This window comes from Diadema antillarum, unplaced genomic scaffold, assembly GCF_040938485.1.
Source record: "Diadema antillarum isolate AM-2024a unplaced genomic scaffold, OU_Dant_1.0 seq00001435_RagTag, whole genome shotgun sequence".
Classification (NCBI taxonomy): Eukaryota; Metazoa; Echinodermata; class Echinoidea; order Diadematoida; family Diadematidae; genus Diadema; species Diadema antillarum.
The window spans coordinates 214,485-236,512 of NW_027272185.1; the positions used below are offsets into that span (position 1 = coordinate 214,485).

The following is a 22,028-nucleotide window of genomic DNA, read 5'->3' on the forward strand; positions in this document are numbered from 1 at the left end:
GCAATTATCATATTAGTGTTTGTGTGTATGTGTGGATGTGGGTGTGGGTTTGTGTGTCATGTATCTTATGTGTCACCAACTGAGACAAATTGTTTATGTCAAGGAGTCAAATGATGGTGAAGATAAAGATGATTATGACTTGTAAAGAGTATGGCTGCATTCGGTCTCCTAACTGCTGGAAAGGCGTAATACGAGCTAGGAAACTCTAGATGTTATTACAGAGGGACCCATTCTAACTAAACTCACCTCTTCCTTGGTTGCTGTCATAAGGTTACTCTCTGAGAAGCACCGCATGGCTGATGAGAAGCAGCGCCTACGTGAGCAGATCACAGAGAGTGAGCAGCTGTCAAATTCTCTTCGCTTTGAGCTTGGTGTATACGAGCAGCTGCATGGCAGAGGTAAGCCTTTCTGTCTGATACTGGTTCTGTAGAATCATCCTGTCGGGTGCACAGTCAGAATACTTGTGGTAGTAAATGACAGTTTCATTTTGATTTTCTGGGCCAAGCAAACACAAGACACTAGTGTGTAAATGAGGTCACATTTGGAGAGTCATTCTGGGCAGAGTTAGTTTTACATTGTGCCTGAAACTTTCGCAAATTTTGTAAGGAGCCAGGATTCGCAAAAATAGAAGACACACAAAAGGTTTTGTCTTTACAATGCGTTGAGTGACAGTGGCAGTTTGCAAATTTCATTCTGCCAAGCCATTGGCTCCCGTTCATGAAGTCTCATGTCGTGTATGGTTCCGGTTTTACAGTATCAAACATGATACTCTGAAATGTCTTTGATTCCACACCCACAGATGCTGGAAGGACATCCACAGGTTCCCAGGGGAGAACTGGAAGGCATTCCAGCAAGACGTCCCCCTCCACCACCCACCTCCACGTCATCGACAGGACAACGGGCATGGACCTGTCTGAGCTCCTCCAAGAGCTGCGCCACCTGCGGATCCAGCTTGAGCACAGCATCCAGACCAATAACGCCCTCAGGATCCGACTGGAAGAGGCCCTGCGGGACCGGAGCTTCTCCTCGTCATCCAAGGGGGCGACCTCACCCTCTCCCTCACCGCCCCAGCCCCAGCCGCAGACCACACGGTCAGAGGAGATCCGAATCCACACCACCACCACCACCAGCTCCAAGCATCGGTCCAGCAATGAGCATCAACGGAGCAGCAGTAGCAGAAAGTTATTCACTGGTGAGTCGGAATGTTATTCTAGCCGTTAACTCTCTTATGTTACTGTAACGTTGTGCAGGACTGATTCTTCATGTGCTCTCCTAGACGCTTCTGGGGATAGAGCTTCGGTTGCTCCATGTCAGTGGAACTCTTTACCAATCTCACTTCGGAATTGTAATGATATTAATACCTTCAAATCTGAACTAAAGACCTTTCTTTTTCCAGCAATTTTGTGAATAATGTGTGACATATTGTTGAAGTTGGGTGCCTTAAGATGTTGTGCAGATAAATTCCCTTCTTCTAATTCCTTTGTTAGATACATAATAAAATTTTACTACCATATCATTTCGGCTTCTACCTCATTCTAAACTAAAAGTAGCAGAATGCTGTGCACTGTACATCTTGTCTTGATAACTTCTCTTGCAAAATCCCACTTGACTTTGCTATACCACAAGTTACATCTTGACCTGACTCCATGTTTGTGTTTCAGATGCGAGGACTGATAAGGAGACGACAGAGAACGGATGTGTGTCAGAATTTGCTGCTGATGGTAAGGGAAGTGACTAACGAAGGAAAATGAAAATGAGAGAGGAATATCAAATTCCATGCATGACATCATACTGATTATAGCAACAGCAATAATGAAGTCACACTTGCTCTTAATGTATCTTTGAGAGTCTCATAATCGAAAAACAAGAGTATAAATACTCTAGTAGAGCCCGTATATGCTTATGAAGCCTTATAAATTCTTTTGTTAATGATCAGACAAGTTAACATAAAGTTTTGGTCTTTCGCTCTCTGAAATGGAATAAAGGAAAGTGGCTTGTGGACAGTTTAATTATGATAATAATGATAATGATAATTAAAAATTAGTGATGATGATGATGATGGTGATGATGATGATGATAATTGCATTTTATATAGCGCTTTATACTCTGGTGTTTCTAAGCGCACTGGTGCTATTTATACAAAAAGACTAAAAAAACGCAACGTTAGGACAATGCAAAACCAAAGCTTAGGCCAAGTGCTAAATTAAATTGCTCTCTCTCTTGCTTCATCCTTTGGTCAGACATCCAAGGATTTGAGCCGCTGTCTGGTCAGACCAGTGGCCGGTCAAAGAGGAAGTCCTCGCCCCGCGGGGACGCCCCGGACGGAGGGTCAAAGAAGGAGACCTACGCTGTGTCCATGCTGTCCACCTATGAGGCCATCAAGTCTGGTGTGAAGGAAGCGGCCCTGGTTGGGGGAGCCATTGAGATGCAGCTCAGACAGAAACTCTCACTGCTGGCTCAGGTAGGGCTATCATGATAGGACAGGCATTCCAGACAATTTATATAATTTCACATCATGTAGTGCATAAATCAATAGTGCCTTGTATAGATACAACATATCTAGAATTTATATTGGTCCTTCACAGATAAACCAATGCTCAGAAAGCCCCAAAATATACTACACTGAAAATGGATGACGACATGGAAGGCTCACATATTCCAGTAATATAGCTATGCCATTCCATTACAATACCACTTGCTTAGTAAGTTCACCTGTGTAAAATTTACTCATGCTTTCTTCTTTTGTTCTGCTTTCTTGAGCACCCAACCATGCATTATGTGAAACTGCTGTGTCATTGTGAGTTGTTACAAATTTTGAAAACATTCTTATTCCTCATCCCAGTCACCATAAATTCTGAAGCTCTGTACCCACAATAACCAACCTAAAGATGTTCAAATGCAGAAGTCTAAAAAAAAGAAAGAAAAGAATCACTTGGAGGTCTCCTTTAAACTCTTTCTGGTATTACATATCATATGTAGCTCAAGCTAAGTTTTGCGATGTTGAGGAAATAAAGATTTGAGAGAGATGGAGTTAAGCCTCTGACTATTTGATTGGAATGTTTAGGCTGTAGGCTTTCACTGAGGCTCATCTTCAGGCTTCTTCATACAGACAAATAAACTTGTAATGTGCAATGACAATTCTTATAGTAGAAAGAGTCACTCCAATTAAAGCATGATTTTCAAATGATTTGTTAATTTCCTTAATCTTGACATGGGTGGCAATTTCCTGACAGTAAAAAAGGTAACAAGTGAAAACCAATAAAATTTGAGTGAAGTTTGGAATGCTCTGCCTGCACTACTCATATTGATTGTCAAAAGGTCTTAAATTGCCCATGAAATGTTAGGGCTCTAGTGAGGAGGCCACTGCTATCTGTTATCCACTACTGCGCTGGATTTTAGGCCGATTAAGTGAATATCATATCACATTGTATAAATGTGCCTACTTGAATTCTGATTTTGTATTACTGAGCAAACTCTTTTCTCCCCGTTCCCCTAGTTTGCTGAGGAGAGCAGTCCCCACTCAAGGGGGGATGTGGAAGACGTCAACAACAATGCCCTGTCCAACCTCTCCCGCGACATCCACCACCTCGTGAAGCTCCTGGACTCCAGCCGTCGCCACCTGGTCAACTTCTGGACGACTGACCGTCTGGTGCAGCAGCACTCGCAGAGTGACGAGGTCAAGGTACGACGATGTTTGGAATCGTAGCCAGGCCATCCTGAAAGTCTGTCACAGAGCTGCCAACTCTTCCTGAATCTAGAATAATTTTTGCCTATTGTGATGCATGTAGCGCACAAGAACCTCCTTTATTTTGTGACCGTTTGCTGCGCTGCTGTCATACTTGGTACTTACTAGATAATTCTAAAAAACTACTCCTTGTAGCCGTTTGAATTGATCTTCATGATAGGTTCCGTGATATTTGCTCCTGCGACAATTGCTCCCATGAAATATCTGCATTCTGATCCAAACCCACAAACATAACCCTAACCCTAATCCTAATCCTCACATCAAACTAAACCTGAAACCCCATTACAACCCTACATCATGAAGTACTTGGAGAAAATAAGATGGAGCAATTGTCGCAGGGTCAAATGTCATGTCACATTATGATGACCTTCCTGATGAGAGCAGAACTTGGCTGTACTACGTCTTGGAAAACTACTGCCATCAAAAGCAAGCTGGTTTTGGAATAAATGAAGTCCTGTTTAGATATTTGTCTTTTGGAAAACTTCTTTTCCTGACACACACAAGTTTATGAAATTTCTTTAGATTTGAACCACATTGTTGGGGGGGGGGGGATGTTACTGCTATTGACTTATTTGGATGACATGAATGTAAAGTTTTGCGAAATGGTGCTTTTAAGGTGTAAGCAGGAGAAATACATAAACTATGTGTGTTTTATTTAAGTTGTAGTTTTTCTGTACAGTAGGGTTAACCAAGACTCTTTCCCTTGTGTGACTCAACAAATCCCATATCCATTCTTTAAATTATCTGTTTTTAACCCGTTGAGGATGAGTCCTGAGTATACTCGGGAAGGTGTTCACTGGAAATGCGTGTTGTAGCAAAATCAGTCCGTCCTCAACGGGTTAAGATGAATGAGCATTTACAGTGATGTACTCACGGTTCTAGGGCAATTACCCCCTGGACAATTACCCCAGACCCTAGCCCTAATCCTAATCCTGGACCTCATCCTAACATCCTAACCCTTACCCAAACTCTAACCCTAAGCCTAACCGTAATTCTAATCTTCACTCTAACCTTGTCACTAACCATTATTTAGTCGGGAGGAGGAGCTAATTGTCCGGGGGGGGGGGGGGGGGGGGGGGGGGGGGGGGGAATTGCCCTGATGCAATACTCACAGTCACAGATGGGGGAAAGCATGAGATACTGTTCACTACTGATTGTCCCTGTGTAATTTGTCATCCGTTGTGGTGCTGGATCCCTACAGGAGCTGAGGAAACGATTGGGTGCCCAGGAGAGGCTGATGAAGGAAGCCAGGGATCGACTGGCTGCTACCAACAGGGACAAGGCCAACATGGAGGAGGCAATTATCAGGCAGTGTGAGTGAGCCCTCTATTGACATTTGATAGCAGTAGGATTCATGATTGAGGTGTCTTTTAGCTTGAAAAACACAATATGTGATGCAGTGTCCATCTGTGACATGTAACATTTGATGATATAACTCATCTGCCAATGACCCTCTTGTAATCACAATCAGATACCAGAGGATTCTTTGTCCCATTTTTTAGTGTTTCATACCTCGCTGTGATATAAAGATTATGCAGTGCATGTATGATAATGTAAGATGTAGGATCATGTTCTTTTTATTGTTTAGTAGATTTTGGGTTTCATGTTGGTATATTATGGTGATAAAAGCCTCATCAATGATGCCATTTCAGGTGATGACGTAAATATGGAGTCAACAAACTTTGATGGTCAGAACTGACTATTTTTGTTCCATACCCATAGGATTCATAAAAACAAAAAACAAATAAATCAAACACAGACAGACAGAAGCAAAATTTCCACCAAACCAATATAAAGCATTGGCCTCATTGTGTGGAGAAAGTGTACCCTGAAGATGCCTCATGGAAGGTGCATGGCTACTTGCCAGAGTTTGGATGGGTGCAGAATATAATACGCTTAAAGCGGAAGGCTTCATAACTGTTTAGCATAAAGGTTACAATGCATCATCCACTTTGTAGTCTACCAGACACCATCAATCTTGTGGCTATGACACAATGTAGAGATTATGATGTAAGCAGAAATGCTGTCTTTTTTACTATCATGCTACCATTTGCAGAGCATGGTATGAGCAAATGTTTGATGTAATGTGTACCTGGGACAATGTGCAAGTATTTTCAATGTTCCAGGTTTAGTTACCATAGTTTTGCCTCGGTTCTGATTTGTCTTTTTAACAGTGTGCAAGACTCATGATGTCATCTCCAAAGCAAAAGGAAACTTACAAACAGTGGACGGATGAGCATTGTGGTTCAGAGATGACCATCGCCTGATTTGGAAGCCTTAGTCCCACATGTGGAGAAAAACGTTAACCCTGAACACTGATGTCTCATGGAACAAAGCTATTCTGTGCAATCTTTGGAGTGGTTCACATGCTGTGTTGGAGGAATTTGTGACTTTATGGCAGAATTTGACTGACTGAAGGATGAACAGTAAATCAGTTGTATGATAAAACTGCATTTTGATGCGAGATTGAGTGAGTAGCGGCCTAGAGGCAATATGCGCAGTTCTCAGAACAATGATGATGTTGCCTTTGTTGATCAAAGTGCAATAAAGTTTATATCTTTCCATGTGAGGTTGATTACGCTTACTCTCTGTGAAAAGGAACTCCATAGCATAAATGGTATAGTTTGTTTGGCAGTGGACTGTGATCATGGTTCATTTTATTAGACCAATTAGGTGTGATTATCATGTTTATTGCTGAGATGGTGGGAGGTATTGCAGTTCATAGTTTATGTTGTTGTTCAGTTGTTGGTTTATGTTTCACAGTTCAATGATCCATCTGTGTTTGCATTAGTTGCTGATGTGCCTGATTTTATATATTTTCTTTTTTAATCTCTGAACGCTCAGACTTACATTGATTTGACTTATAACTTTAAAAGACAAGTGGGCATGGGCATTCCACTAGTTGGAAAGCCAATCTGTGGGTCAACCAAAATATGAAAGAAACAAAAATGCAATCTTTGAATAATGATTATCTACAGAACAATTTGATGCGGTCTTCTTTATGTGTGAATCCAGTTTGTGTTGCCACATGAGAACAAAAGTTTACTGGTTTGAACGTAGGATTTTTTTTTTCTTTTAGCTTTAAAGTGGTTTATGACCTATAGACCTTCAAGGTAGTAAATGTTACGAGTGTATGTTTGCTTTGTGAATAGTGCTAGTGTGTCAAAGTATTCATGTTGCATGCTGCTGGGTTTATTCGGTACTTGATCCCAACAGAGAGGGCGCACTCTCACTTAATCTTTTTTTAGCCTCGATGCAGTGTTCTTGCAGGCCAAGAAGAAACACTGAGATGAATGTCTGATCAAATGTCTCACATCCATCGAGTTACCCTTTTGTATACTCACGGATTCTTCGTCATAGCGTTTATCGTATCTGTGTTGTAGTGCAATGATAGGACTTTCGAGTTTTCCCCATCGTAGCTGTGCTCACCAATTGCTGGTGAATATTTCATATCTCTTTTTTTTTCTAATAGTGTCTGCATTCTTGCCTGTGTGTTCACAATTTTGCATAGCTTTTGTATCTATTATCCCGTCATTAAAGGTTTTTTGTTTGTTTCTTTAGAGAGAGATTTGCCACTTTGCATTTGCCATTATAGTGTGCTGTAGGATTATTGCAATGTAAAATTAAAGGAATAACAAAAAATGCAATTCATTGACATCAATCTTTCTGCTACACTTCATGGGTTGCTGACAGCATTGGTGAAGCTCAGTGGCCAAGCACAGACACTTGTACATTCACTCTATCTCTTTCTCATGTTACATAATATGTTCAGAACGACATTACTCAAGATGGAGAAAATGATAAAGGTAGTAAGGTAGTGCAAATTGCAATCGGGTTCACCAATAGGAATACACGGCATACAGTATTAGCAATGATTTCTCCTTTTAAGAATCTTAGTATTGTAATTTAGAAACGATGCAATAAGGTGTATATTTTTGTACAGGTTTTAAATTGTGACATAGAGTGTAGAATGGTGGAATGGAAAGTATTTGAAGGTCTTTTTCAGGTTTTTCCTTCTTCCTTTTTTTTTCTCTTCTTGTTGATGAAACTCTGTGTCAGGGGTCATTTGGTCAGGTGCTGTGCCATGAGGAAAACAAAGAAGTGCTTTCAGAACTCTATTTCAGTGGTGCAATTTTTTTTTTTTTACACTCTGTTTTTGAACAAAGTTTGAACAAATTTCTTCTTTTTTTTTAAGCCACGAAGACACCAAGATGCAAAAATGAGTGTTGTGATTGTGCTTAGTTTCTGCGTTAGCTGTGCTTGTACTCATTCCAGGATCAGTCGCTGCTTCACTATTTGAAATGCCAAACTGATGCAAATTCTCGCTTTCTAAAACCTGCGTCTTTTGTGAGTAATGGTGTAAATGTACAATCATCACCCGAACTGTCCCTGGCCAAAATACCTGCACCCTCTATACCCTTCATTGTATTGTAATATGTGATGCGCTCCGTCGGAATGAGTCAAAAGTCGCAAAAAATGAAATCGTAGTTATGCCTATATGTGAATTCTACAGACTCTAAGCTTTACACTGATATGTAATACAACTCATTTCGATATCCCTATAGATCATAAAAACGAATATTAACTACGTTTATGATGTCAGTCCATTTTCTAAATAACGGAGAAAATCGCTCTCAAAGTTCAGGCTACGTTCAAGCTCACAACCTGTTTCTTTCACGGGACGAAACAATACAACAGTCCTGCTTAGCGACGGCGTTTACGCTCCATCGCACGCATTACCGTATAAGGCGATAGCTTGGGTATGTAAGATAATTAACCAATCGCAGGACAGGTCTGTCATTAACGATTCTGACCAATACGGCAGCCCGAATGTAAACTCCGGCGCGTTTGTGTCCGTGCCGCTGCCGCCGCATGAATGAGTCGGTATGCGTTGTGTGTCGGCTGCGTTGTGGTTTGCCGCAAGTTTTTAACTCACAAACAATAGGAAACAGTAGAAAGAAAAAAGGCACACAGTGCGTCTTACGAGAAGCGTCTTTTAGCGAGGGCGTTGATCGCTTCCATTCTCCTCCCATACTGTTGTCAATGGAAACTAAAGAGGATGCGTTTAGCAAGTACCAATACCTAAATAGAACCTGAGAACCTATTGTAGGCGGGCACGCAATGCGTCTTACGAGAAGCGTCTTTTAGCGAGGGCGTTCATCGCTTCCATTCTCCTCCGATGTTGTTGTCAATGGAAACTAAAGAGGATGCGTTTAGCATACAAGTACCAGTACCTAAATAGAACCCGAGAACCTATTGTAGGCGGGGGTTCAAAAGACAGCATCGGTAGAAAAAGTCAATGAAGTTAATTAACGATGGTTGTCTTTTGAGATCGTGTTCTTTGCGTGTACTAAAAACCCTCAAATTACGCACATGGTCGTAATGTTGCAGAGCATCAAAGACTGCTTTCGCGTCTGTTCTGCTGCAGCTGTATACAGCCGTAACATTCTGAATTCCCGCCATATTAGGCACATTTCCTTTATAGGCGTTGCGTGCACAGTGATTATCGCTTATCACGCTTGCCAATGCTGCACATATTATACGTATCAGAAGCAAAGGTTGATGTAGACTTGACAGCTTCACGTTGGGTGTACAATGATTGTATCATAAATATACTTCTTGTTCTCAGTCACTTTTGTAATACCATAGCATGTAAAAAACCATTAACTTGTAGCTTAAGCTGATTTTTTTTTTTACATCACATTTGCAGTTACAATCTTTCTGCGAAGTCGAGTATAGATGATAATACTGACAAATATTCAGAATTAATACTTTGGCCTTCTTCATTTCGTTTTGTATTCACAAACCTTATTGGAAAAAAAAAATGATTGCTTGATTACTTTCGGGTAAAGGAACCTCCGGAAAGGAACCGCATTTAATTCTCTTGTTAACGAACCTAAGCTAATAGCGAACCATATATCATTGTGTGATTAACGAACCTTCAGAATAATCAATTGTATTAACCAACCCTCCCCCCCCTCCCCCGAGGGAAAAAAAAACACATTTCAATGTCATGCGTTGTCAATAGTGATAAAAGGCCCGTTTTTATTTCGTAGTGTGTCTCAGTACTCCTGTGCTTATTTTTAAGGATGTGCCCCTCTTAATGATTGCGATTGATGTTCAACTATTTCTTTCACGCAAGCTTGACCAGGAAGAAGCTAAAATTCAGGCAAGGAGACGAGTTTTCTTCCATGAGATACAATCATTAAGACACACATCTATTCCCGAAAGTTGTGTGATTGCTTATGTGCTTAAGAATTGTGTCCATTACATGAATCAGGCACTATACAAAACGGTTGAAATCTAGTTAAAGTCGAACTTCGGTTTTTTTTTTTTTTCAATTTCATTTCCACCTCGAGCGGGAATAGACTAGAAATTAGTTTGTCTGTACTGGCAGGAGACTTTACGGTTTTCCAGTACATGCTCGGCATTTAAACAGTCGGCATATTTTCGTGGTCAGAATCAGATAATGGACACATGATCTATTATAAAAATGAAAATACAAAACAACGAACACGCCATATGTACAAACATTATGAACTTCAATGAATTAAACTTACCTGTGATATTCTGCATAAAAAACAAGCACGCCGATTAAATAATTGAATAGAATTAATAGAACACACAGCGATCATGCGTGGCAGACCAAATCAAGTTCAATTGGTGAGAAAGCTAAATGAAGTTAAAAAGTTGACTTCTTTTCGTTTCTCTTTCAATTCATGAAAACAGAATTACATTGTATATCTATTAAAGAGGATTGTCTCTGTTGCGAACGATCGCCATATATAATCTTCTGCGCAAATCCGAATCCCTGAATACTTTAATTTTTGCTTGACAATGTAATAACCCTGCTTATAACTTTATAAAGGACTCGCAAATTAAAAGTTTCAAACCGTATACTAAAACATTATATTGTACACGGTGTATTTCAAAAAACATTTTGAATGCGTTGTGTGTTAGCATGTTAATAGCATCAATTTGCCTTTTATTTTCCGTACGTAAAGCGCACAGAAACGTAACCAAACGTTACCAAATACAGTGATATGCATTGTACGGCGGGGTACTATCATTAGAAGTATATCCCATTCCCTTTTTTTTTTTTATTTGCTTGAAGCAGTCGTCAAACCATGTGTCATTTTCGTAGCGCCATCACTTAGGAATTAGAATGTATGAAGATAATCGTTACTCGTTTATTTTGCGCTACTATTATAGCATTTACATTTTCCAACTTTTATTGATATGCAGTATTATGTTACTGTATGGTTACGATTACGAATGTTGGTTATGAATTCAAAAGACTGGTTCATTAATCGAACTATAAAGGTAATAGCTGTTTTGAAAGTAGTTCGATACAAGTTCAAAACGCAATCGAAGTCATCGTCATAGGGGGAACTGATAGCCCTAGAAAACTTGTTTAGGCTAGTAAAGATTGCCGTATGCAATCTTTGTAGAAAGGTTTGACTTAGGCCATCTTTTGGGTATTTTGAGAAATTATATAAAGAATTATTTGTTTTGATTATGTCAAGAATAAGTTTGAACTATGAGATTAAAAAGGTGCGGTTACCCAAACAATGTCATAGTTCGATTAGACATGATGGGTAAAGTGAATTCATGACTTGACTAATCCTTACTGAATTGATGATCACTTCTGTAAACCATCAGTTATGTCTTGTAGATGATACCTCTGTAATCGCAGTCAAAATTCTTTTGAGCGATGAGACGAAAACCAACAAACAAAATGCCGTGTATCATCGCTCGAGATTCCAACATTTGGCGTCACCCGACTAACAATAAGTGACGAATCAAATGGAATATTATGTTGGGGAATAGCAGACTGTGTTACGATTTTTAAATGTTTCGAGCAATTGTTAAAAAAAAGAGAAAATGAGGTAAAGTTCAAGAAATTAGAAAAAAGCACGTAAATGCAGGCGATCATGTTTGATAATCAAAGTAAGAGATTACAATCGGCCGTTCGGATGTATATGATTGCCTTATTTACATGTCTGATTTCTGTAAACTACATGTATTTTATATTTAAATTTAAGTTCCCTTCCCTCCTTGATAAATGTTGTGTTGGGTTTTCGCTATAGGCATTTATTAGGAAACGCTGTAAAAACGACAACAAATGCCTACTACATGTACTATACATCAAGAGATGACCCATATACATACATGAAACACAAAAATTTTGTACGTTCTGATATAATGCAACTGCTTGTTTGTTTGTTTGTTTGTTTGTTTTGAATTACCATGGTCTTTGTCGGGGGAAAGATGAAGAAAAGTAGTAGAGTGTATCACCCTCAAATCCGGATGATTGCGATAAGTGTGTATCCCCGCCCTTTCTATACAGGTAAATGATTTAAGTTTGGTATTCTATTATAAAAGCCTGCATGAGTCACGCAGAAGAACTGATTCCGCGATCACTTTTAACCTTTCATAAAATTCACGTTTTAAGATAGTAACGATAGCTTGTAGGAGATAGAATAAGTAAGCGTCCCTGACTGTGGTTCTGAAAACACAAAAGGGGACTGAAAAATTCTTATACAAATTAGAAGACATAATGCCGATCCTCCAACACTGTTGCTCCATTCCTTCACTGATTCTGCTATCAATGGCGAAGAAAGAATACTGGTTGCGTGATTATCCACCCCTTGATAGCAGGAAGTTTACCTTTCATTGTTTAAGGCTTCGTTGATGCGGGGTTTACTCGGATACAAGGCGTGAACAGTGTCGTCCGAGTTCTTTCATTCGAAATTCCTCAGAATACGCAATTCAATGGGCAATTAGCGCTGCTACTTTGCAAAGCTGTTAGCCAAATTCTTTGCAGACTTGACCTCTCACATGTCAGCTACACGCAATACACGACAAACAGCTATCATTACAAATATTCTGATTAAAAAACGAAACAAAATGAAGAAGCACACTTTTGAGTAGCGACACAGCTTTCTGTCCCTTTCTCAAATAGGTCCTACTTCTAAAAAATACACAGATGACAAGAGTCAGAATATCCTCCAAAGGGAACACGAGCTATTTGGGCATTAATAATGTTTGTCTTCCGATTTCTCTCCATGCCGTCACGGCCCAAACCATCATAAGAAATAGGGCAATAAGTTTTATTAACCAGGGAAATAATTGTACGCATTACTTACATTTGGCGAATTATCACACGAATTGTCGACTTTAGAAGTCACATACCAGGGAACGAAAGTAATGATTATTTGAATGAATTCATTAATGAGGCCAATTAATAACCGTTGTAAAAATACACACACGCATAAAGAGGTTTCAAGTTCGATTGTGATCATTGTATTAGCTCATAGATAAAGTATCATAAATTTTGCGTGATCGTTCGTTGGAATTTTTTTTTTCAGCGCGATTTGTGCGTCACATCAGTCACCACTTCATGAAATGGAGTGCATGTATCAAACGAAACTCGCTGGTCATGCAATCGATGGCCTTGGTCAGCTCACTATTATTGCGTAATTCTTAAAGCCCTCGCCGCTTGGCCGCCGACGCCGCCGCGCGCACCATGCTTTGTTTTGTCTTCAATGGGGTCAAGAGCAATGCCTCATTAGCATACACCCTAGCAACGGAGGCGGAGTCTCGATCGGACAAGAACAATAGGTGCGAAACGCAACGCAAAGGCGAGCGTTCGAAAAAAATGTAACCGAAAAAAAATTGTCTCAGAAAAACTGTGATTTGGGACACTTGTACTCATTTTTACACGCTGAAATTTTCTGTACAAACAGATAAAACATCAAGGAATCAAAATCCGTCATAAAAAAATTTCGACCCGAGCAGTGCTTCCCCTTCATTTTCGGCTCATTACGGGAAAACTCCCCGTGCGACTTATGACTCATTTTGTCGGAGCGCCACACATATAGTCTTAGTAGTAAATGTTCAACTGTAGTGCCAAAGTAACGTGAACCTGAAATAGGTTTTTAGCTATTACCGTTGTATATATATCTGGTATTTTTAGGATGTCATCTGGTGAATTTTGTATCGTTGAGGTGAACTCTGTATACGTGTACTTTGTATCTTTGATCTGGGCAGATATTGAGTCTGCACACGATTAGTCCATTGCGGCATAAATTGCAAAAACATACACAGAAATGAATTGTATGTGATGTCATTTTGTTGGCTTACAGTAAACTTCTTCTTTTTGTCTTTTTTTTTTTGGTCATGGAGATGTGGAGTTAAGGCAGGGAAGGGAGAGAAAAGAGATGAATATAATAATGCAAAAATGCATAGAGAAAGCATGGAAATGAGAGAGTAAGAGTAATAGATTGAGTATGCATTTGTAGGATGTGGGTTGTGTGGACTCTAGTCAATCACAAGAGAATGTATGTCAACAAATTCCTCATATTCAAAAGTTGTTTTTTTCTTTTTTAATTCCACATTTAAAATTTGCTCCAATACTCCCTTTAAGAACAACTCATAACAGGTGTATATTCATAAACTTCAGATAATCTTCATCACCTTGATACTCTGCCTAGCCTGTACCATACATATCAAAGCACTGGAACCGAAAGATAGGTGTCACATTTACAATGTACCATTACCAAGTCGCCTTACATGCATCCACAAAACTACATTGCATCTCACCCAGATATTTGACAGTGAGTTCCAGTCTTGTTTCCACTCTATTTTCCCCTCAAACAGCATTGCATGTAGGTAATTTGCACTGATCTCTGATGTTCAGACTCATCTCAGAGCCTACGGCGGCAATCAGTCCCAAACTGTGGCAGAGAGAGCCAGAGTAAAGCTGCGTTTACACCAAATCCGGCAGGGGTCACGAAATAGGGTTTTTGCTATAGTACGCCAAAAGGAACCATGTCTGGTTCTGTTACAATATCACTTCCCTGCTAATAATTTGGTACAAAATTAATCTTTTACTGTTGATTTTGTTGCTCTTGATTTTGACATAATAACATTTTTGGTTATTTTGTACCAAATTACTGAATCTTTTTTTTTTACAGAACCAGACATGATCCTTTTGCCGTACCATAGCAAAACCCTGACCCATTGCCTGTACCATGCTCAGTGTAAACGGGGCATAAGCATGGACCTACTAGACGTGGAGATTCATTATTTAGTTGATTGAAGGCATAGTATAATTACAGTTTGATTGATGACTTCAGGTTTCCAACGATTTTTGTTGATGATTTTTTTTTTTTTTTTTTGGGGGGGGGGGGGGGGGGTAATGAGAACCTCTTGAAAGAGCATGTAATTCTAAGAGGAAGTTAAAGTTTATTTGATGAAAATTGGTTTTGATATGGTTGAGATATCCAAAAACAGCATGTCCAAATAAAAGATGGGACCCACCTTTTAATACAACCAATTTGTTTTACTTTGTTTTTGGATATCTCAGACATTTCAAAACCAACTTTCATCAAATAAACTCTGAATTGCTTTTAGAATCGTATGTTCTTTATTATTTCATAAATGGTTTGTAGGTACAAGTGTATATTGCAAAAAGTGAAAATATAAATCCAGGGATGCCAAGTTCAACAAAATTGTATGAGTGAGATTTTCATGACTCGGCATCTCGGCATGAGAATGTGCGCGGGAGCGAAGGTGTGGGAGGTGTTTTTCCCCCCTGTGGCCTCCCACGGTAGGGAGCTTTTTCAATTTTTTTTTAGCAGGTGCATACTTACGTGACTATTTTTTACTTATTTTGAAAGACAAAAGGAAAATGTACCTTCAATTGCAGCTATCACTTTAATCTTTTGAGCTATGCTAATTATTATAGGCCCAAGTTGCAGACTTTGCCCGATGCGTGAGAAAAATGGGTGTCATGCGTGAGATCGTGAGATCGCCCCTAAATGCTTGAGTCTCAAGCAGAATGCGTGAGACTTGGTAGCTCTGTAAATCCACCATCTAAACCAAAACTACATGTGTATTCCATCCCTTTAATGCATGCCTCTGTCTATGCCAAAAGTGTCACAAAAACATTTAAAACATTCTTCCCTGCTTTGATCTTATCATCTATGCCGCCGGCAAGCCAGAGCAAAATACAACGCAGCTTTGATAATAGAAATGCGCAGAATACAATTAGTGCTTTAAATCATGGAAAATGCATGTTCAGTTGTGGTATGTATTGGTACATCGCCACTCAGACATTTTCATTAGAAAAATGCAGGTAATCTTATTTTCCACCTCTTCTGCACATTTTTCAAAAGTAAAAACGGATACATGAGGGAAGAGGATAAGTATGTCTTATTATCAGGCAGGGTCACATGTGTGAGCAATAGCAAGCGATTCAGTTCCAATCCAATGACACAAACTTTAAATAGTCATGTTCTGAGGTTTGCTGCTTCTCATCAGTGGCATTTATTTAAAGACATTTCAGTCTGAAAAGGTGCATCAGCCAAATACAACCGGAATTAGGGAAACAAATCTTTTGTCAATGACGATGCATGGTTATGCAATCATCATTTTCAAGACATCTGCTTGTACTCATTAAGATGCACATAATAATCAGGTGACAACGGTTCTCAGAAGTCAAAGTGATTGGATTAATGGAAAGTCCATTCTTGAGTAGGTCCATGGAATAAGCAAGACCAAGATCCAGATTGTCCCACCATGACATGGTTACACTTACACCATGTTTGACAAAATTCTATAAATGCATTTTGACCCCATGCCTTTCATGGAAAAAGAAAAAGAAAAAGAAAAAAACTGTCCAGTATCAATGGGGACATATGGACAACCAAAAACTTCAATGCCCTAGGCCTTGTAGATGCAAGCAAAGTTTGTATTACAAATCCAACATATATATATATAAATATGACAAAAACAGGAAAACTACTGACGAAAGTAAGTTTATTGCAAATTTTCTTCTGATTCAGCGGACTGGATGTACAAGTGTGTGTGTGTGTGGGGGGGGGGGGGAGGGAGGGGGAGGGAGGGGGGGGGGAGGGAGGGGGGGGGGGGGCAACAAAGTAGATCAGAATCAATTAAATGTTTGGTCATGCATCTTGAAATCGTCTTTACCGGCATTAAAATCTGGCAGATACAAATTCCAACTCACCCTCGACTATGAACTGGAATGCTGGATATTTAGAATATCTGCAATGTCAAGTTATGTTGATACAAAGTTGATTTTGATAAGTATACTACAAAATCGAGCAGGCAGTACAACTTGTAGAAGTTTGATAAACATTGGACATCAATTAGCAAGGTTCTGAAATTCCAAAAACCTTTCTATTGTGTTTTTGGGAACAGTAGTACTGATTGCAACCGCTATACTGTGTGTCCAAAAAAAAAAATTACAACGGGACCTTCCGCAATGATAACTTTACTAATAGTGAATCAATCCAAAAACAATTTTAGGGTGTGAAACTATAACTCATTGCCCACATCTTGCAGAAAACCCCATTCGATTTGATTCAGTGGTTTAAGAGAAATGAGGAATTTTGTAGAGCATGTCAGGAATTCTTCCCTCCAAGTTCTGTCCATGTGTTCACAGTCCAAGAGCATCCCAAGTGCTAAACTTGGAAGAATCAGACTTGTGACATGCCTTACAAACAAGCCATATTTCTCTGTGACCGCGTAACCAAATTGAATGGGGTTTTCTGCAAAGTAGAGCTAAGATGTTACATTTTAAGATCCTGAAGTAGCATTTAGACAGTTTAATCATATTGGGAGTTTTCAATGCGAAAATCTGGTTGTAATTTTTTTTTGGACATACTATATAACTATGCAATTAGATGGTGATAAAGTCATCAGCTCACAATCCTCTACTTTGTTTGCACACACACACACACACACACACACACATACACAAACTAGTAATATGTACTTGTGGGAGTGCCCCATTGTTTTCTCCATAGACAAATGCTCCCACAATGTCAATTTTTACCCCCACTGTGCCTGACTAAATAAAGCGAAACATAAGATGGAACCCCCAGAATGTACCTCTTGCTTGTCTACACTTGTAATACAAACAAAACTTTTCTTTAAGTCAATAATTTGGCAGCTAAAACCCAGTCACCCCCCCCCCCCCCCCATGAAGGATAACGAGCTTTTCGTTTGGCATCAGTAAATGTCAAATGAAAGAAGTAAAGGCATGAGCGCAGGTGAGTGGGGGACTTGTAAGGTGATCACATTATCATCTCATCTAATTTGCATACAAGGTTGCAACTCTACAATCACTTCTTTGTAAAGACATGCCAAACTTTAACAGTCCGTCGACTTTTTCATCCATGTCTTATTTTGTTGAAGCCCTAATCTCAATCTGCTTGTCTGATTTTGCTCCATTCAGCAAAGTCAATTTGTTCATGGTGTGCAATTGCACTGTAAGCATTCTGTACTTGTGTAAACAAATACATTGTAATGTACATACTGTGCAAGTCCTAAATTGTGTAAAGTAGATAAGCTCCCTTGTGTAGAGATGGCACACCACTCATTTGTGCATATTGCATTCATTTATTTTTGTACATCATGTCATATAGAAGGACAAACATTCCTCAAATGCATAATGCAATTATTCATTCAAGTCAAAAATAGGCCTACAGTCACCAACCCTGTTTGAATTCCTGGAGATGTGTGGAAAGGCTGTCAAAAGAGCGTCTTAACTTTGCTATGATGTCATCACACTAAATCTGTATCAATAATCCAAATTGTATATTATTTTGGTGATTTCCTAGAAACGAACATTGCAGCATATGGGTCCTGATGGCCTCGATATACCATCCACATTTAAGCACCTCTTCAGATCAACAAACTTTAATGTCAGCATTGCATCTAGCAGCCAGATATATTTCTATTTCAGCAACGGAAAACATGTCACTGACAGCTAAGCATGAGATGCGGTACTTGGTAGTGAAGTGTCATGCGCCAACCACATGTTTTATCTGCCCTTTCCCGGTACTTTTGATACAAGGGGCATGACGGCAATCGCTACTGTTGAGTGTGAGCAAATTTAAAGCTTTTCATTTCAATTTTCCCCAAATGTTGCAAAGGGAAGTGCATCTGATTTTACAAGTAGAACTGGCATGGCACAAGATTTTTTGTCAAACCATAGACAAGTTTCAAAATGACAAGGAGGAATACCATTGATAAACATTTTCAGCCTTTCACTTATTACCAATAACAAATTCTAGGGTGTGATGAATATAATACGTAATGTTGAAAATGTCTGTTGGTACGCAAGCCTCTTTCTGAACAAACACAACTACCAGGATATATTTTTCTCATTCTGTCAGTTCACTGTAGCTCATTCACATTAGGCACACTATGGATAGCATCATGCCTCCACATAAAACATGAACATGGTACATTAATCATTTGCAGAATAATGTCTTCCTAAATGTGCTCTCGACAGAGAAGGGCAAGTTTTGTTGTGGGCGTAACTACTCACAATACAAATTCTGAGAACCACCCGAAAATTCATATAAATTCTCGTTACTTACACTACATGTGGCTTAAATACAAGCATGACTGATCTATCACTGGAAATATTTGTTAATTTATTGCATACATGTGAATGTTTTCAAACACCTTGTTGCAGACAAGAAAGCAGGCACAGAACTCAGCTTTTGGCCTCCTCAAAGAGTAATCATGCCCACACAGTGACAGATACGAGTAGCTAACTAAATCTGTAATGCAAGTTCAATGTCAAACCAATCGTTCAACTTTATCAATCTCCTTAAATATACAGAGATACATGTATATCAAAGAAACAAAATCTTTGAACAGCAATCCAAATATTATAGAAATACATGTATCTCACTATTCATTTCCTAATCATGACTTTTTCTTTTTTCACTGCATAGAATGACAAGTGACACTTGAAATGCAATATTGTGATATATTTTTGATTTGCAGCATGGTAAACAGTACAGTGCCTTAAATAGCCATTTTCAAAAGGCAGGACACAGAACTTTATCTGAACATCCCTAACCACACGCTACAAGGGCATTGACGCAGTACACTATAAATTCACTATTTGTTCCTCAACTGTCATCAATTCATACCTAGCCATTTGTCCCTTTTCATTCACTTGTGACATAACTCTTTGTGCATTTTTTAAGCAGATACCGCAGTCACAGTAAATAAATTGTATAGTCCCACAAGCATAGATTTGCAGCGTGTTGTCGTGCTTATTGTACAAAGTGGAACTACAATGTACATGACATGACAGAGTAATTCCCTGATGATGATGAACAGCATATATGGCGTCATTTATCTGTGGAACATTCAAAGGCGTCCAATCACCAATCGCTTCACCGAGACAGTCTTCATCTGCAGCTGCTTTGATGAATGACTGACTCAATGGCATCTCAGATGAGTTACTGAAATAGCAGAAAACATGTAAATCACAACCACAACTTCTTAAACACTGTACATGGTCTACAGCATTATGACCCTCAGCTTCAAAACTTACAATTTTGAATTTTAGCTCTTTAAACTTTTCTGTTCTTTCTCATGTGGAGCACACTCAGTGCAACATATATTTCTGTTTGTTTAAATCAGTATCATGTAGATCCTCCAAATATCTTGGTCATAGCTGCAGACAATTTGCTGTAAACTTGTTTTTCTCTCTTCACCAGCAGTCTGTGCTGTTCGAGGAATAATTTACTTTTCGGATCGTTGGCCAGGGCGGTTTGGATGTCTGCCCTGGCGCACTCAAACTCATCCAGGGCCAAGTACGCCTGACATCGACGGTACAGGGCCTTAGTGTTCTCTGGGTCACCCTCGAGGGCGTAGGTGCAGTGAGTGATGACATCGGAGTAGCGTTTGTGCTTCAGCTGGCATGCTGCCAGGTTCAGCGAGCAAGTCCTCCTCAGTCGACAGTACTCCTCTCTCTCCTCCTCCTCCAACCTCTTCACTCCGTCCGGGTGGCAGATGCTGATGATGCACCGGAGGGCCCGGATGTAGAATTTTTCGGCCAGCTGCTGCTTTCCCTCCTTGAAACACTGGGTTCCAAAGGACTTCAGCTGAGACACTCGCTCCAAAATCTCCCTGGTGCTCATCTGAAACACTTCCTTCTCTCTGCTGAAATCATGGAGCGTCAAGCTGATGGAACATAAGACATCTTTGTCACATGCTAGACGAGAGTCTTCCATATTTCTGTCTTCACTTTGTTTTCTTAAGATGGAGAGCTTGCATCTCTCTCCCTTGTGCATGGTCTCGAGACAAGCATCTACCACCTCTGAGAACTCCTCACAGCCGTTCCCAAGAATGACATCGCTTTCTCCCAGGGGATACCCCAGCTTGATTTCCTCTTGGACAAAAACAGGGGAATTCAGGAACTCTATTGTTACATGACACCTCGCTCCATCGTTGGGCGAAGTGAACCCAGACCCTTTCTCCATGATGTCCTTGGCAAAAACACCATCAGGTGACATCCAGGAACTGTAGGAATCACCAGAGTCCATGAGCTTTATGTCATGCAATGAGCTGTCCTCCAGGACAGCATCACCTGAAGATACATCCCCCCTCGTCTCTGGAGAAGTGGATGACAAGTTCACAGCCGATGGCATGTCTTCACCCCTGAACTCTGTTTCAGCCATTTCCGATCGACTCTCAAGCCTCAGACAATGCTTGTTTGGGGTGCCCAGCCCACCTAGCAGGTGAAATTAGAAATAGAAATTATAATGAGTTTGTGCAATAATACATTATCGAAAAGGGGATAAAGAGAAAAAGATCTCATGTTTAGAGACACAAATCAAATCTTCCTTGCACATTTTACCAAACTACACTCACTGCATCACAACAAAAATTGTTCAGTTACTGCCCCTGGTGATTGATATTCAGCTTCATAATCATATGCAATTTTCCACGTAAAGCAGAAATGCAGACTTCCCAAGAGAGCTCTGCCAGTGCGAATAAAGTCATTGAAAAAAAAAAACATACATAACGGCTGTCTTTGGATTCAAGCCTACAACAAAGGAATAAAAATAAACATTCAATTTTTGTAAAGACGTTGTTAGAATTAGAAATGATTCAAGTTTGAAATTCAAGGAAGTAATCAGTACAGTATATTAAATGATGATAGCATTTTGGGCTTTTACTACTTTAGAAGAGTTTAAAAAATAAGAAATCCAACAAGACAAAACATAATTACTACCATGTACTATGAGAACTACTGCCCATTATTGGCATCATCCATAGGTGCAATGAACATAGCAACTTCAATTTCAATGAAACAAAGATGGGGGGGGGGGTTGTTTCAAAAAGAATATAAGTTAGAACTTAAAAGTTATGATCAACTTAAAATTATGGTATATATTCCACTGGTTTCTTTTTTCAGTTTTATCTGTTTTTAGAATCCACT

At 39.6% G+C, this 22,028-nt stretch overlaps 2 protein-coding genes across 2 annotated transcripts; one reads left to right on the top strand and one right to left on the bottom strand.

The window, feature by feature from the left end:
* The first annotated feature begins 292 nt into the window (after window positions 1-292).
* LOC139709423 (myomegalin-like) lies at window positions 293-8,176 on the top strand. The gene is made up of 7 exons (XM_071621391.1): window positions 293-398; window positions 800-1,192; window positions 1,662-1,721; window positions 2,241-2,461; window positions 3,497-3,682; window positions 4,947-5,058; window positions 5,920-8,176. Exons 1-7 carry the CDS (start codon window positions 293-295, stop codon window positions 5,979-5,981), a joined length of 1,140 nt encoding a protein of 379 aa, XP_071477492.1. The 3' UTR covers window positions 5,982-8,176.
* Window positions 8,177-19,593: 11,417 nt separating this feature from the next.
* LOC139709441 (uncharacterized) lies at window positions 19,594-21,281 on the bottom strand. The gene has a single exon (XM_071621407.1). The coding sequence runs from the start codon at window positions 21,262-21,264 to the stop codon at window positions 20,227-20,229; it is 1,038 nt and encodes a 345-aa protein (XP_071477508.1). The 5' UTR covers window positions 21,265-21,281; the 3' UTR covers window positions 19,594-20,226.
* Between the last annotated feature and the right edge of the window lie 747 nt (window positions 21,282-22,028).